The 17,678-nt window shown below is 40.1% G+C and overlaps 1 protein-coding gene across 2 annotated transcripts in view; it reads left to right on the top strand.

Moving 5' to 3' along the window:
- Positions 1–1,341: 1,341 nt before the first annotated feature.
- The window catches only part of YLPM1 (YLP motif containing 1), a gene marked incomplete at both ends in the record, with an annotated part of 62,693 nt that continues 46,356 nt past the window's right edge, over positions 1,342–17,678 (top strand). For both annotated transcript variants that reach the window (XM_084241362.1, XM_084241361.1), the window contains 4 exons: positions 1,342–2,211; positions 12,194–12,430; positions 13,675–13,854; positions 15,120–16,111. In XM_084241362.1, the coding sequence (XP_084097488.1) occupies positions 1,342–2,211; positions 12,194–12,430; positions 13,675–13,854; positions 15,120–16,111 (2,279 nt within the window). The remainder of the gene's footprint in view (positions 2,212–12,193; positions 12,431–13,674; positions 13,855–15,119; positions 16,112–17,678) is intronic.

The following is a 17,678-nucleotide window of genomic DNA, read 5'->3' as shown; positions in this document are numbered from 1 at the left end:
TAAAAATATAAGGAAATGGAATTTGTGAGTTGGGTCATGTTCTGTTTTTTTTAATCTGGGTGTTATTTATACAGTGATCAGTTTGTGAAAATTCACTAAGTTGTATACTTATGGTGTGTAATTTCATGTGTATATGTTAAATGAAAAGTTAAACACTAAATTCCTTTGTGAGAATGAGCTCTTTCTTCTGAAGAATACTTAGATGTCCTACTTTCCATCCACCTTCTGAAGATCTTCATTGCGAAGATGGAAGCAAAGTCAAGTTTTTAAGTGGTATACAACTGACATTAAATATTCTGAGTTTAGGTGGAGGTTTTTTGTTTGTTTTTGTTGCTGTGTTTGGTTTTGTTTGTTCGTTTCAGAATTTCAGCCTCCAGTGTATATTAGCTTTTTATTGTGATTCCTTCAAACCAAAGGAGCTCATATCTAGTATTACTCCGTGATTGGATTATTTTCCAGGTCGTCCTCTTGTATCTGGTTTTTGCTAACTTTACGTTGGCTAACATTCTTCCATATTAATTTTTATGTGTTCAGTTATTTTAAAGAATTCCTCTCCTCCCCCTTTACAATACCTGAATGTATCACCTTTTCCGATGTAGTCTTATATTCTGTCTTCAAAATCAGTTCTATTCTTCACAGGTTTGTTCCCAGTTGTATTTTTTTGTTAGAATTGAATTAAGCCTATTCATTTAACCTGAGAAGAACTGATACCTTTACAATTTTTCCTCTTTTTTTTTTTTTTTTTTTTCATTCACTACCTTGGTAAGTCAATTGTTCTCTGGCTAATTTTATCCCACTTGGATGTGACTCTATACGGTTCCATAGTTTTCTTCACATAAATGCGACACGTTTCTCACTAGAGTTATTCTTACTTGTATGAAGGCTTTTTCTGTTGTTGTTGCGATTGTTGCTATTGTGAATGGAACCTTTTTTTTTTTTTTCCATTCAAAAATGAACCCGGGGAGTGACAGGATCTCTACCACCCATTTCGACGGTGAGACTCTATGGTTCCGCGGTTCTATGAGAACATTCTACTCTCCCCGACATTACCCGAACCCGAGGGAAGATGGCAACCGAGAGTCGCCCAGCAGAGGGCCGCTCTAGCTTGCCTTTGTTCTCCTCTCGGTGGCTACTGCGCAGGCGTAGTCGCCCCAGTCCCGTCCCCGCCTTCCCGGTCGCGGGCCCAGCTCGGTAACGCAGGCGCACTGGCGCGCTCCGTTTACACGCTCCGGGGCCTGTAGGCGCCGCGAGTTCCGGCTGTCGCCGTAGCCGCCGCGGCTCCTGGAGGTCGGTTGCGACGAGTAACGGCGCCGGGACGAGCCCTGCGCCTTCTTCTCCGACATGTACCCGAATTGGGGCCGGTATGGCGGGAGCAGCCACTATCCGCCGCCGCCGGTCCCGCCGCCGCCACCGGTGGCGCTTCCTGAGGCCTCGCCGGGGCCCGGGTACTCGAGCTCGACGACGCCGGCGGCCCCTTCCTCCTCTGGCTTCATGAGCTTCCGCGAGCAGCACCTGGCGCAGCTCCAGCAGCTGCAGCAGATGCACCAGAAGCAAATGCAGTGCGTGCTTCAGCCCCATCACCTTCCTCCGCCCCCCCTGCCACCCCCGCCGGTGATGCCAGGGGGCGGCTACGGGGACTGGCAGCCACCGCCGCCACCGATGCCCCCGCCACCCGGTCCGGCCCTCAGCTATCAGAAGCAGCAGCAGTACAAGCACCAGATGCTCCACCACCAACGGGACGGGCCTCCTGGTTTGGTTCCTATGGAGCTGGATTCTCCCCCTGAATCTCCCCCTGTACCTCCGGGGTCCTATATGCCCCCGTCTCAATCTTACATGCCCCCACCTCAGCCGCCACCCTCATACTACCCCCCGGCCTCGTCTCAGCCCTACCTGCCTCCCGCCCAGCCCTCCCCTTCGCAGTCCCCACCTTCCCAATCCTACCTGGCGCCCACCCCATCTTATTCTTCTTCCTCTTCCTCCTCGCAATCCTATTTGAGCCATTCCCAGTCCTACTTGCCCCCTTCTCAGGCTTCTCCTTCCCGCCCCTCCCAGGGCCATTCTAAATCCCAACTCCATCCACCACCACTGTCCACCCCTTCTGGGAATAAGACAGCTGTCCAGCAAGAGCCTGTGGAGGGTGGGGCCAAGACCAAGAGTGCTGAACCGCAGCAAGCGGCCCCTGAACCAGATCCCTCTACGATGACTCCACAGGTAAGAACTCATCTTCCTCAGCCACATCTTTCACTTAGAGGGCCCTAAGTGAGCAGGCCTTGGGCCAATGTTTAGCCCAATGCCAACACACAATGACTAATTTACACTCCAAAGGATTCCTTAAGAATCAGCGGTCTGACTTCCCAGCTTTTTAATTAGCCTAATGTGGATTGTTCAGAAAACAGTGTTTGATGTTTCTAGACACACAGAGTAGTGGCTTCTGAACCATAGGTGGTTCAGGACTTATTTCTTAGATATATTCCTTGATTTCCTTTGACCAACTGCCTAGATTTGCTGCTGTTACGGAGAGGGTCTGGTTTTGAAATTGTATTTCAAACTAAAATGTCCATTTGAGAGACACCATTAAAAAAGAAGAGTCTTAAAGGACTGGTACCTGAAATGTATAGAAACCTTATGACCAGTTAGCTTCTTTTAAAAAATTAATTAGGGGCCACTATTAATTCTCAGCTTCCAGAGCTGAGAGGTCTCAGTAAATGACGGATGCAAATCTTATCAAGAGCACCCTAAATATGCTTAAGAGATATATCTGCAATACATAGGTGAGCATTTATTTACAGTTTTGACTCTTTGGGAAATCTTGCTCATTTAATCTTGCTCCTTTTCTCACATCACGTCAAGATAGTGTTAGGACACAGCTAGGCTGCTGCCTAGCATGGTTACCTTTTACTCTATAGAGTAACAGCCTTGGACCTTGGCCAAGGTAAGGAAAAAAAAGTTCATGTTATCTCTTCATTCATGCGAAAGCCATTCCTCTAAACTTCTGTTGAAGTGATGCTTCCCTCAGAAATGTCAAAGATTGGTAGAATAGCAGTAATAATATATGAATTCCTCTTCTAAGAAAGAAGATAGAACTAAAGTGGAATAAACCATTTGTGATTTCTTTTTAAAATAGACACTTTTTGTAATTACCAATTTTAATCTTAGATTCCCTAAGGAAAAAGAGAGTTCAGATTTACATGTAAACAATTTCCAAAAGATAGAGATGCCGTATTCTAATTTTAATGTGGTTTGGCCTTAAACATTAAAAACAGAAGCATGATGTTATCTTTTGCACCGTAGAAAATACTTGATGCTGATAAAACAGTACACCAAATTAGTACCATACAATTAGGTAATTTCTTCTAGTATCCTCTATTATAGAGATAGGCTTTCTGTCCCCTCTCCCACCCCATGTGAAATTTCCAAGTGTTTTTGTTGTCAAACACTCTCAGAGTTAATCCAAGACAGAATTTAACATTTATAGTCTCATCTCTACTAGGTTATTTTTCTGGCATTTTAGAGAGACAATTGAGTTGTAATTTTCACATTTTTTGGAGGCGAGGGGGGGAAATCAGACCAGTACCTTAATATAAATACCATGAATATGACTTTCTCTTTCCTGCCTTCTTACCCTTGTCTATAGTAAACTGCTTTTTTTGTACTTTAATTTCTCAGTGGCTCCAATTCTTTGGTGAGAGCCAGAAAGAAAGTGATGGACAATGAGGCTTGAGTGGTGTGAATGGACCAGATCAAGAAGGGTCTTAGAAGCCTGGTTAGACCTTCTCACCTGTCTAGAACTCATCCCAGCTTCCTCAGTCCTCTCTCCCCCTTGTAGTGTTATCACTTTTAAGGTACACCTCAAATATGAAGGTTTCTGTGAAGCCATACCTGAAATCACCCATTTGGTTTAGTTCTGTTTTTCAGATTGTAAGTCCCTTGCAGACAGAAACTATCTTGCTCATCTTTTTATCCTCATAGCACTGAGGGCAGTGTCTTGCAAACTGTTGGCACTCCATAAAGAATTGTACAAGATACGAAAGTAATTATGTTCTTTTAGACTTAGGATACTTTGGTTTATTAGATTATAGCCATTTTCTTCATTCTAGTACCAATGTGACAATAATTATTTCTTCTGCCTATTATTCTTGGATTCATATTTTATTTTTTGGAATATGACATTAATATTTTTTATGGTGAAAGATTTTTTTTTTTAAGATTTATTTATTTATGCATGCAAGAACTGAGGTACAGGCCAGAGGTGTGTGGGGGGGGGGGGTGAGAGGATTCACCAGAGACGGATTGGGGAGCAGAATGGGCAGATTGACTGAAATACACTGCTGAGGGGAGCAGTGGGAGAGTCAGGAGAGGTCTGCTGCGCCATGTGGGCAGCTCCCTGGCCGGGAATTGAACTCGTGCTGCAGTGGCTGTGGCTAGCTTCATAGGCTGCATCTTAACCTCTTGCGCCACCAGGGAGGCCCCTGGTGAAAGATTTTAAACACAGAAGTAGAAAAATGGTATTCTTCCTACATAGCCACCACTCAGATTCAACAATCATCAAAATTTTGCTGTGTTTACTTCATCTAGGCCTTTTATATTGTTGTTGAAATATTTTAAAGTGAATCTTAGATTTCATGTCATGTCATCTTTATATTCTTAATTAGATATCTTTTTCAAAAGGATCTTTTGTTAGGTAAACACAATATAACACTTAAAATTAAGAAGTTTCTTTGTATCATCTAATAACTCATCCCTTCAGATTTCCTCCATTGTGTCAACATACTAATGGAATTAAAAATGATTCCTTGAGGGCCTCCCCGGTGGCGCAGTTGGTTGAGCGCAGAACTGTGAAGCTATCAGCAGCCTCTGCAGCGCAGGTTCGATCCTGGCCTGCTAGGGAGATACCCACATGGTGTGGCAGACCTCTCCTGTCTCGCCCGCTGCTCCCCTCAACAGTGCAATTCAGTCTGCCTTTTCTGTTCCCTGCTCTGTCTCTGGTGAATCCTCTCACCTCTCGTACATCTGACCTGCACCAGGATTCTTGTACGCATGAATAAATAAATCTTTAAAAAAAAAAAATTCCTTGATATCCATTAAAATTCCCATTGGATGCAGTAATGTTTTGTTGGCTTTCGAATCAGGATCCAGTTAGACATTATTAGACAGAATAATCTCTGTTGTGGGGGCTGCCCTTTAGGATGTTTAGCAGCATCTCTGGCCTCTACCTACTAGAAGCCAGTAGCAGTCTCCATTTGCAATTTAGTTCTGTTTCTCCTATTCTCTTTTTCTACCCCATGCCATTGAACTTGAATTATCTGTGTCAGTTGTCCTGTAGAATTCTGAATTTATCTGCAGTCTTGTGGAGTCATTTGACTTATTCTTCTTTCTCCCATGCTTTGAAAACTAAAAGTTAACTCTAAATCTTCTTAAGTTGGAGTTCACCTTTGTTAAAGAAAGTGCACTTCATAATGTAGGTGATGGTATGTTCTTTATTTGCATCCTTTTAGGAATCACACAATGCCTAGTTGTCCCTTTGTTAATAGCGCCAAGGTTGATAAGATGGGAACAGTCTGGTTGTACTGTACCACTGTAAAGGTTCCGTCAATCTTGCATATAGTGTTTCATCTACTGGTTCATCCATTGAGTAAATTATTTCATTAAAGGTTGTGACATGGTGATTTGTTTTTTTCCTCTGCCGTTTCTGATACATTTACTATGTGGAGTTCTGTGAGGAAAAAAACTTTCACTCATGAACTAGAGTTTTGATTGGAAATACAGTTAGTTTAGGGAAGACAGACTAAATGCTTGGTATTCTATTTAATTTCTAGTTTTCAGTATAAAGTGATATAAGTGAAACCTGAGGAAAGGGTGGGAATTAACCAAAAGAGTTAAAAGAACTTCAGCAAGGCGTATGTGATAGTTCAGGGTGAGAATGACAGACATAAACCAGATCAGGGAGGTATATGGGGACTTTATCCTAAGGACAGTAGGAAACCATTGAGGGGTTTATATATGGGACTAGGTGGCTGTGAAAGAGTGGCATTTTTGAAAGCTCACTGTCGTGTGGAGAGGGGAATCAAAAGGAGCACGAGTGATTGAGAGAGAATAATTAATAGACTAATCCAGGCAAGAGATAATGGTGGCTTGGACTTGGGTAGTGATAGTGGAGATGGAGCGAAATGGAAAAACTGGAGAAAAAAAAATTTTTTTTAGTTATGTCCAAAAGGGCAGGTTTATTATGAAAAGGGGAAGAACAAAGGACACTTGCACAGACACACGAGGACAGAGCTGCCCCTGAAAGGGATGGGTTTGTCAAAGGGGAGGTCTGCGTAGTCCCAGGCGGGCAGCTTTGTGGGGGATGAGGGGAGAGCTGCCTCTGCTGTTTTGCAAAGGGAGGTCAGTGGGGAGAATCACCCACATAGTCACAGGCCGGCAGGAGGGCTGCTGCCAAGACTGGAGAAATTTTAGTGCTAGAATCCAATTGGAAATTGGGTAGTAGTTGAGAGCAAGCTGGTAAGGATGATTTCTGAGCTTCTGGCCTAGGCCACTGACTGGAGAGCCTAGAGGAGGAGCAGCAGGCCTGGGGGTGAAATGATGAGTTAGATTTTAGACATACTGAGTTTGAGGTCCTGATTCAGACAAAGTTTCCAGCTGATGTTCAGGTGAAAGTTAGATATCGGTTTGGAAGTTAGACCCAAATCTAGAAGTGAGATCTGGGAGACATGATAGATGTGTGCCTCATCAGCGTAAAAATAGTGTTTGAAGATACAGAAGTAGATGAGGATTCCTGAGGAGTGGTTGTAGAGTAAGAATAAAGGTCAAAGGACACGTGTCTGCCCCCTGCAGAATTGTATTATCTAAGGAACCAGTGGAAGAAAAGTCAACAGGTAGATGGAAAATTGGGCCTGGTGTAGTGCCAGAGTGAAGGGAAGATTGGTTTTTTTGGTTTTTTGTTTTTGTCTTTTTTAGGCGGGAATGGCCAGCTGTGTTAAGTGCTACTGAGAGGTCAAGCAAGATAAAGACTGTGAGTTACTTTTTGCATTTACTGACATGTAGATTATTGTTGACCTTGGCAGGAGCAGTTTCATAGTGACTGAAGCCATATTGCATTGATTTGAGGAGTGATGGAAGGTGAGGAAATGGGGCTGGTGAGTATAGACAACTCTTTCAAGAAGTTTGACTGGAGGGAAGAGAGAGAGAATGAGGGCAGGAGCTGGAGGAAGAGATGAGGTGGTTTTTTTTGTTTGGTTTGCTTTGCTTTTTCAATGATGGGACTAGGATTATCTGATGACTTTAATTCCTGTAGTAGAATGTGAACCTGAAAAATACTTAAATAAAGTTTGAATCACTGTAAAAAATAGAAATCTGATTTATTATTTAAAAAGATTTGTTTCCTCTCCTTTCTTTAGGCAGTTAGACAGAACATTTGGTGTTCACTGTGTGACATAGTGACCGACAGGTGTTTACAATAATCAACCTGACTAGGAAAGATAACATTCCCTTCTTGGAAAATCTTTTAGTACCTCATTCATTACAGTACCAGTAGCAAGTGGTGAGTAAAATGCTTGCTAAATAAATTAGCATCTTTTTTTGGTAATATTTGTAACAACTAGTTCTCACATCTTTATTTTTTAACACCATTCAATCTCTGTTTGAATGTGACTTGCTATGAATGTCCTCTGCCTATGAACCAACATACCACATCAGGTGAAGTGATGGGGTATTCAGAATTCCTGGGTACTAGTCCATCTTCATTCCCAAGTCCCAGCAGGTTTAATCCTTTCTTTTTTTTTTTTTTTTTTAATATTTATTTATTTATTTGTTTATTTGTGGGACCCTCGCCTGCAGCCGGGGAACGAACAGGTGCTGCAGAGGCTGCGGGCAGCCTCGTAGCCCAGCGCTCAACCGCTGCGCCACCAGGGGAGGCCCAGGTTTAATCCTTTCTAAAATAAGAGATAATCACCTTTCCATTGGGATCACTGAGGACATTTCTGAATGATGTCGTCATGCTCATTTGTAGAGCTTTAAAAAAATGCCAGTGTCTAATCCGAAGGTTGAATTCTTAGATCTGGTTTCTGCTTATTGGCTTCATATTTTTTTAAAGATTTGTTTATTTATACATACAAGACCTGGGGTACAGGCCAGAGGTGTGGGGGGTGAGAGGATTCACCAGAGACAGAGTGGAGAACAGAGCAGGCAGATTGATCGAAGTACACTGCTGAGGGGAGCAGTGGGTGCGCCAGGAGAGGTCTGCTGCGCCATGTGGGCTGCTCCCTGGCTGGCCGGGGATTGAACTCGTGCTGCAGAGGCTATGGACAGCTTCATAGGTCGAGTCTCAACTCCTTGTGCCACCAGGGAGGCCCTGGCTTCATATTTAAGAGAAATTGACCTACAATGCATACTGTCCATGAATCAGCAAGTACTTGAACCCCTAACAAGATTCTTAACCCTGTACTAGATCTAAAATAAAGGTGGGTGCAAATTGATAAGAGATACTAGACACATATGCAGTCTTTATATCTGTAGCCATTGGCTTATAGTTTCTGAAAGATGGTTTGCATCTTTTTATCTTTTAGTGATGCTTTCAAAGCACTGGGGGAAAAAAGGAACCTAAACGTCTACTTGAATGTAGAAGTTTTAATTTTTAAGTTGGAGAATAATAAACTTATTATTTTCAGTATTTTCCTAAAATAATGGAAGAGAGTTAGAAATGTTTTAATAATGTGTTATTGTCTATCATGGTAAGTGTGCTTTTTTAATGTTATAGTAAAATTATATCCTAGAAATTGATGATTGTGTGTGTGATAATAAAAACAAACAAACAAAAAGAAAACAGTGGTGACCCTTGGAATTTATTTTTTCAAATGATTGAAACAAATTTCAGGTCATAGAATTGAGTGGCCTAGAAAGGATTGATCAATTGATCAACAACCATTTATTGACATCCTATTTTGTGCTCTAGTAGTATGCTTAAGCACCAGATAAGATACTAAAAAAGCAGGAGGCATTTCTCTCAAGAAAATTACATACTCTAAATGAAGAAACAGCTAACAAAATAGTATGCCCATGAAAAAAGAGTGTATTAAATATATACTAGATAAAACAATATGGGAGATCTTGGTTATCCAAAGATAGTGTATTCCATTGAATGCAAGTAAAATGAATTCATTTGACACGGAAAAAAATTCATTTGACACTGTAAAAAGAAGAAAAATTGATTTGGGACATAATTTTGAAAAACATAACTCAGAATCATGAAGAATTGAAGTATGTGAGGAAAAAAAGTAGGGATTAAGTTTCTGTGCTGTGATTTTTATAATAGGATATTATCGCAGCATTGCATATCTTCTGTTTCATTTTTGGATATATTGTAAAATAGGTATTTAGCTATTTTCACAGTGGGTATTGTTCAACCTTTCATATTTGTATCATTTTCTTTTGCAGTTCCTATTATAAAAATTGTTTTGGTTTATTACTGGTAGGACCCCAGTCAGATTTTCAGCTATCAGTTTTCTGACATCACTTTTATAAAATTCTGCATCCTTATAATTGTAGTAGGAATATATGCTGTTGATAATTATAGAAGTATATGGAGCAGTTCACTAGTGAATATTTTGGATTTTTGATAGTTTTTGTTTTCCATGTGCAACTTTGTACCTGTTGGGAATTACATAATGAGTAATGGGATAATAAAGACCCTGTAGTTCTTTCTCAGTGGTGAGATTTTTAAGTTGATTTTAATTAGTTGTTGCTTGTTTGTGTAGACAGTTCTTTTTAGTTGAGGTATTTATGTTCTTTAAAGTCTTGAGAAATACTAAATTAGTGAATACTAAACCAGTGCTCCTAGGGGAAATACAGCGTCAGTTTCCTTTCATATTTTCATCAACCAATTAACACATAACCTTGTTTTATATTTGTTTCTCTTTAAAGACATTTAGTGTATATTGTTGATTCCTTAACATTGAACACATGGCCAACAGCATGCCCAAACAAAGCTTTATCGTAACACACAATTTCTTTTTTTTTTTAATATTTTATTTTATATAATTTTTACATCATTTTTCATTTTTTCACAATATATGCATTTTCATTTTGGTTATATTCCCCACCCCCCTTATTTTGACCCTAATCCTCCCCCCCCCCACGGCCGTCGTGTGTCTTTAGCTTATAGTTGCTTGTTGATTTTGATTTTTACTTTGTATTAATTAGACTTTTTCCTGGTCCCTTATTTAGGTTTTCTAAATTCCTGCTATGAGTGAGACCATCCGGTATTTTTCTTTTTCTTTCTGACTTATTTTGCTGAGCATGATCCGTTCTAGCTCCATCCATGTTGCTGCAAACTGCATGAAAACACAATTTCTTTATAAGGCACAGCTTGCCTTTTTGTACTTAGGCGCACTAGACAGCACTTCAGCATTATGCTTGGAGGCAATTTCAAACAGCAAAACCACCAAAACACAAGAAATGTGAGAATATGTGGTCATAAATACCATGAAAAGGGCACTTCCATTATGAGAGATGAAACAAAAAGGCAGAGCAAGTGTGTTTAATTCTAACTCAAATCAGTGACTCCCATTTTCAGCATTATACATATGTCCACAAGTGACTGCCAAAGAACGGAGTATGTGGTAATAGGACATACATTTTAGTGAGTAGGCAGATTCACAAATAAGAATACACAATGAGGATTGCCTGTATTCTCTAATTTTTTCCAGATTAAACTTATCAAATTTTTTTTTAATGGAAACACTGAATAAACTGTGTAGGAAATTAAACTACATTATAAGTTGAAAGATAAAGTTGAGACTTTTAAGTAGAAAATGCTTAACACAGAAAATATCCTCAGTTATGTATATATATCGATATGGCTAGACTAATGATACAACAGATATTTAAAAGAGAGATGGACACTGCAGGGAGAGAGAAGGCAGAGAAAAGAAGTGGTAGAACTGTGGAAAGCTGTGTGGAGATTTCTGGACCTACTAAACATAGAGCTTTCATATGACCCAGCAATTCCACTCCTAGGTATTTACCCAAAGGACACAGAAACATCAATTCCAAAGAACACCTGCACCCCTATGTTTATAGCAGCACTGTTTACAATAGCTAAGCTTTGGAAACAACCCAAATGCCCAAAAATAGATGACTGGATCAAGAAGATGTGGTACATATACACCATGGAATATTACTCAGCATTCAAAAAAGATAAACACATGCAATTTGCAGCAACATGGATGGCGCTGGAAGGGATCATGCTCAGCGAAATAAGCCAAAAAGAAGAAGAAAAATACCGGATGGTCTCACTCATAGCAGGAATCTAGAAAACTTAAATAAGGGACCAGGAAAATGAATAACTATAAGAAAGTGAAAATCAAAATCAACAAAAAACTATGAACCAGAGACACTTTTAGGGGGGCGGGGGCGGGAGGGGAGGGATTGGGGTCAGAATGGGGGGCTGCAATTGTATGGGGAATATAACAATAAAATTTATAAAAAAAAAAAAAAAAGACACTAAAAAAAAAAAAGAAATAAAAAATGAAATAGAAAAAAAAAAAAAAGAAAAGAAGTGGTAGAACTGTGTTGCTATATTCATTAATATAAGACCCCTGTGAATAAAGCTGAACAGACTAAAGGCAGGTTAAAAACAAATAGCAGTGAACACTGAAAGGATTTACTTTGATCGTTCATCAGGTATTTTAAGAGAGTAGAGAAATTTGTTGATAGTGTATATGATTTAACTTAAATATATACATTTGGGAAAGCAGTTGAAAGACTTTACTTGCTTTTCTCAGTCCATCTTTGCCCTTTCTTATATATAGACACATAAAATAGGCACAGATGTGTCCCCATCAACACCAAGTTGCAGAGGTACAGTGTTGTCAATTAAAATTTTTTTTTTAAGATTAATTTTTTTTTTTTTAATTTATACGATAGCTAGGGTACAGGCCAGAGGCGCGAGAGGGTGAGAGGATTCACCAGAGACAGAGCTGGGGGCAGAACAGGTAGACAGACTGAAAACACTGCTGAGGGGAGCAGCAGGCGAGACAGGAGAGGTCTGCCGCGCCATGTGGGAATTTCCCTGGCCGTCCTGGAATTGAATCCGTACTGCAGAGGCTGTGGACAGTTTCACAGCGCTGCGCTCAACCCCGTAAGCCACCGGGGAGGCCCCGTCAATTAAAATTCTTAAAAGTGGTTTCTGTTGTAGGAACAGCAACAGTATTGGTATCGGCAGCACTTGCTTAGTTTGCAGCAGAGGACAAAAGTACATTTGCCAGGACACAAAAAAGGTCCCACTGTAGCAAAGGATACACCGGAGCTGGTAAAAGAAGAAGTTACAGCACCTGCCACTAGCCAAGTACCAGAACCCCCTCCATCTGAGGAGCCCCCCTTACCACCACCTAATGAGGAAGTGGCACCTCCTCTCCCACCTGAGGAACCCCAGGTAACCATATAATTAATTACTTGGTATCTGTTGTATTGTTCAACTTTTTGCTGTCTATACTTTTGTCATAGATGAATATATTAATATGGTTTCACGTGCTTTTTATTTTTTTTATTTTTATTTTTATTTTTTTAATTTTCTAGAGGCATGTCTTATTTATTTATTTATTTATTTATTTATTATTTGTTTGTTTGGTTGGTTTATACATGCACTGGGTACAGTCAGAAGCGCGGGAGGGCGAGAGAATTCACCAGAGCCAGAGCGGGGAGCAGAGCAGGCAGAAGGACCGAAGTACACTGCTGAGGGGAGCAGCGGGCGGCAGGAGAGGTCTGCACACCATGCGGGACCCTCCTCCGGTGGCTGGGGAGCAGCCGGGGATCGAACCAGCGCCGCAGAGGCCGCGGGCAGCTTCGCAACCCAGCGCTCAACCGCTGTGCCACCGGGGAGGCCCCTCACGTGCTTTTTAAAGTACATACAAAATTCCATTTGTGAAATAATGAGATGTATGCCTCGTCTGGTTCAGAAAAGGCATTTTTTTCATGGTTCAAGTAAAAGTGAAGAATGACACTTAAGAAATGAGTATCTCCAACTACTACGAACAGTATGTTTCCTGATTGGCAGCACAGGGCAGTAGTTAAGAGTTTTAACTATTAAAGTTAAACTTCCTGGAACCTAAGGCACTACCTCTTGACAGTTGTGATTCTGAGCAAATTAGTTAACCATTCTGTGTTCAGTTTCTTCATTTGCTAAACTGGTATATTCAAATAGTAGCTATTTTATAGAGCTGTTAAAGTATCAAATGTGATAAACCTTTTCTCTTAATATACTGACTGGTACGTGGAAAAGTTCTCACATGGATTCAAAGGTCATCATTTCCCAAGAGCCTTAGTGAAAACTGCACTGAACCTAATGACTGCACTGTGTTGCTCACTGACATGATAAAGAGATTTCTATTAGAATTGAAAGGACAGAAACTGTGGAGTGACTTTCTGTTGGATAAGTAATTACGGAATTTAGGAACAGTAAGATTATTATTCCAGTGAGGACTAGAATTTATAAACTCTTAATATATGTAGTAATAGTTTAGATGGAGCTAGGTATTTTATCTGAAGATAGAATGCCTTTTCTCAATAAGCCAGAGTTGTAGGGATTCTGGACTTTATATGTTTATAAAATAATTTCTTTATTAATTTGGTTGCTGTTTTCTGACTTACATAAAAATGTATCATCTCTTTTATCTTTAGTCTGAGGATCCAGAAGAAGATGCCAGATTAAAACAGTTGCAGGCTGCAGCAGCACACTGGCAGCAGCACCAGCAACATCGAGTTGGCTTCCAATATCAGGGAATAATGCAGAAGCACACTCAGTTGCAGCAGATTCTACAACAGTACCAGCAGATTATACAGCAGCCACCACATATGCAGGTGAGTGCTTCCTCGGCTGACATGTGGGAAGTTGCCCCAAGATGTTTAAAGGATTTGTTATTCCCGAATGGCATTTTAAGTGTGAAAAAGGAAAGATAGCAAATGTTCTCAATTATCTGTTTCGCAAGAGATGCCCAGTAGTTATCTGTCACGTTCCCACATCCCCAGGGGACTTGGGAAATATGGTAATATGAAAATGCTCTTGGGGTGGGTAGGATAGTGATGTTTTCTGATTATGTTAACCCAAGCAAATGTTTGAATATTGTTGCTAAGGTATTTCAGAAGGGATTTTTATATTACTTAAATTTAGCCTATATTTAGTTTTCAAACTACTATAGTAACAGAGAACTAAAAATCTACCAAAAAGATCAAAGCAACCACAGCATAAACACCTAAGCAGATACACTATAAAAGATTAAATGACCAAGGGCCTCCCTGGTGGCGCAAGGGGTTAAGCACAGCACTATGAAGCTATCACAGCCTCTGCAGCACGAATTCGATCCCTGACCAGGGAGATACCCACATGGCGCAGCAGATAGCTCCTGACTCTCCTGTTGCTCGCCTCAGTGGTGTTTTCACGCAATCTGCCTGTTATGCTCCCTACTCTGTCTCTGGTGAATCCTCTCACCCACTGCACCTCTGGCCAATACCCTAGTTCTTGTATGCATATGAAAAATAAATCTTAAAAAAAAAAAAAAGATTAAATGACCTAGATCTTGCTTGTTTGTGTCTTTAAGGTATAAAGTTGTGTCTATACATCTATAATAATAGATCATTTTTCAAGATTTTTGAACGATTCGTTGTAATATTAAAACTTGAAAAATAGATGCAGCAGACCTCTCCTTTTTCGCCCACTACTCCCCTCAGCAGTGTATTTCAGTGAGTCTGCCTGTTCCTCTCCCCACTCTGTCTCTGGTGATTCTTGCACCCTCCCGCGCCTCTGGCCTGTACCCCAGTTCGTGTATAAATAAATAAATCTTTTTAAAAAAAATTTAATTTTAAAAAAGCTTGAAAAATATTGCTGAAATAAGTATTTGCTTTTAGTGTTTGGTTGATTTTTCCCAACTTTGTTATTAATTATGTAAATAAGTCAAAGGAAAAAAGAATGATCATCATTGATTTTGTAAAAGCCTATCCTTTCACTTTTGAGGTGCTTAGGGTTTTAATTTCCTAAGGCTTCAAATTCCCTTGATTCATAAATATTTTACTCATGATTAATTTTATTGTATGAATGTTATGAAATAATTTGTATCCCTTTTTTGTAGACCATGTCTGTTGACGTGCAGCTGCGGCATTATGAGATGCAGCAACAACAGTTTCAACATCTCTACCAAGAATGGGATCGAGAATTTCAGCTGTGGGAGGAACAGCTCCATTCCTATCCTCATAAAGATCAGCTTCAGGAGTATGAGAAGCAGTGGAAAACATGGCAGGGACATATGAAAGCCACTCAGACCTATCTCCAGGAGAAAGTCAATTCATTTCAGAATATGAAGAACCAGTATATGGGGAACATGTCAATGCCACCTCCTTTTGTTCCATATTCTCAGATGCCTCCACCTCTACCAACAATGCCCCCTCCAGTGTTGCCTCCTTCATTACCACCACCTGTGATGCCCCCTGCCCTGCCTACTTCATTGCCACCACCTGGCATGCCCCCACCTGTGATGCCACCTTCTCTACCAACCTCCGTGCCACCACCTGTAATGCCTCCATCTCTTTCTTCCACAGGGCCACCACCAGTTCTTCCCCCACCTTCCCTCTCTTCTGCAGGGCCACCACCTGTTCTTCCCCCACCTTCTCTTTCTTCAACTGCACCTCCCCCTGTCATGTCCCTCCCACCGTTGTCGTCAGCCACACCTCCTCCAGGAATACCTCCCCCGGGGGTTCCACAAGGGATGCCTCCTCCATTAACAGCAGGCCCAGTTCCACCAGCCTCCAATTCTCAAAGCTCACAAGTTCCAGAGAAACCTAGATCAGCATTGCTTCCTACTCCTGTGTCTTTTGGTTCAGTCCCACCCTCAACTTACCATCCTCCGTTACAATCAGCTATTGGCCCATCAGAACAAGTGAATTCTAAAGCGCTAAGCAAGTCTACTCTGCCATACAGTTCATTCTCATCAGAGCAAGGACTTGGAGAGTCTTCAACTGTTCCATCTCAGCCAATCACTGCAGTCAAGGACATGCCTGTGAGGTCAGGTGGACTGCTTCCAGATCCTCCTAGAAGCAGTTACTTGGAAGGTCCAAGAGGCCCAAGGTAGGTCTGCTTTTTTTTTTCTTTTGGCTTTCTTGATTTAGGTTGAGTATGCTTTTATAATATAAAAAGCTTTATACAATTTTTATATTCTTTGTACTTTCATATATGTTCCTGGTCACAATGAAGAATGTTGTTATTGTTCACTTATATTGGGCATGGCAATGAAATAAAAAATGGTAACACAGCCCCATTTGATGTCACTGCTTTTTATCCTATGCAAAGATTATCGTACAGAGTGAATGTAGTGTTTCAATAGTGCTTATCAATTTCTTACTGACTTTTCAGCCTCAAAGTGGTTTTTTTTTTTTTTTTTTGTTAATTTTTTTTATTGAGGTAACATTGGTTTACAACACTGTATTTGATTTTGGAAAATAGGTTCCACACCTCCTCAAATATATGTCACCATACCATACCAGCTACTAAAAGTGATATTTATTAAGTTTATTTATCTTTGGTTTTTTTTTCATATATTTAACAAATAATCTAATTGGTAACATCTCTTGATTAGGTAATGTGCTAGCTGTTGGAGATAAAGATGAATAAGCCAATATTTTTGTGAAATAAGGCAATGAAATTTAGTGTAGGGGTAAATAGGACTTTTATTTTGTCCATTTGTACAGTGAATATCTATTAAGTTCCTGCTCTGCTTACAATAATCACTAGAATGGAATAGAAAATCCTTCATCCCATGGCGCTCCATATCCTTTATATTTTCCTCAATTTGGGATGTATTTTCTGAAACATACTTCTGATTTTGGAAAAGCACACACATATATTTATTAGTAGTTTGTAAGTTTGTTTGTTGCTCTTAAAAAGCATTTGAGTTCTTTTTTCCAAGTTTGTCAGAGTATATTTTTCTCCCTAAGTTCACTGGAATGATAATTTTCCTAGAGAAAAACATTTTAATCAGAGTTTTTTTCCAACTGGATATTATAGTAGAAATACTCCTTTTATACAAAATGTAGAAAGTACAGAAAAGTTTTGAAAAAGTAAGTTACTTAATTCCATTCTTATCTCCATCTGGAGATAATTTTTTAAATTTGTCATAAATTGTCATAAATACGCCATAAATTTGTCGTAAATAGTCATAAATTTGTCATAAAATGGGATCATACTGAGTGTATTTTGTCTTATAACTTGATTTTTTTCAGTCGAGTGGTTAGTTTTCCTTCCAGTGGATCTCTAACGTCATTTTTAACTTAAAACTAAATCCAGAAAACAATGGCACAAAATTCCATCCAAAATAAAAGCTAAGAGAAGGTCAGTGACCATTAACATGAATTCCTTTGGGTACCAGAAGCATGGCTAAAGGCTGTACATATTTAATCTCAAGGAATCTTCTTGACAACCCGTAAACTAGTCTGCTTCATACCCTACGTTTGCCTTTTACGTACTGGGGCTGAGAGATTAAGTGACTTTCTTAGGATCATGTATCTCTACATCCCAATTCCATAACCAGTGGGAGCTGAGTCCACCCCGGGTCTCCAGAACAAAAGTGTTAGTGATATAATGCCATGACTCAATGATATTCCTAGTGTCAGTAATTAAAAATACATTAAAAATAGTA

The sequence above is a fragment of the Talpa europaea genome (genome assembly GCF_964194135.1).
Source record: "Talpa europaea genome assembly, chromosome: 8".
Classification (NCBI taxonomy): domain Eukaryota; kingdom Metazoa; phylum Chordata; class Mammalia; order Eulipotyphla; family Talpidae; genus Talpa; species Talpa europaea.
The sequence above is the reverse complement of the archived record's forward strand: the minus strand, read 5'-3'. Positions and strand labels throughout refer to the sequence as shown.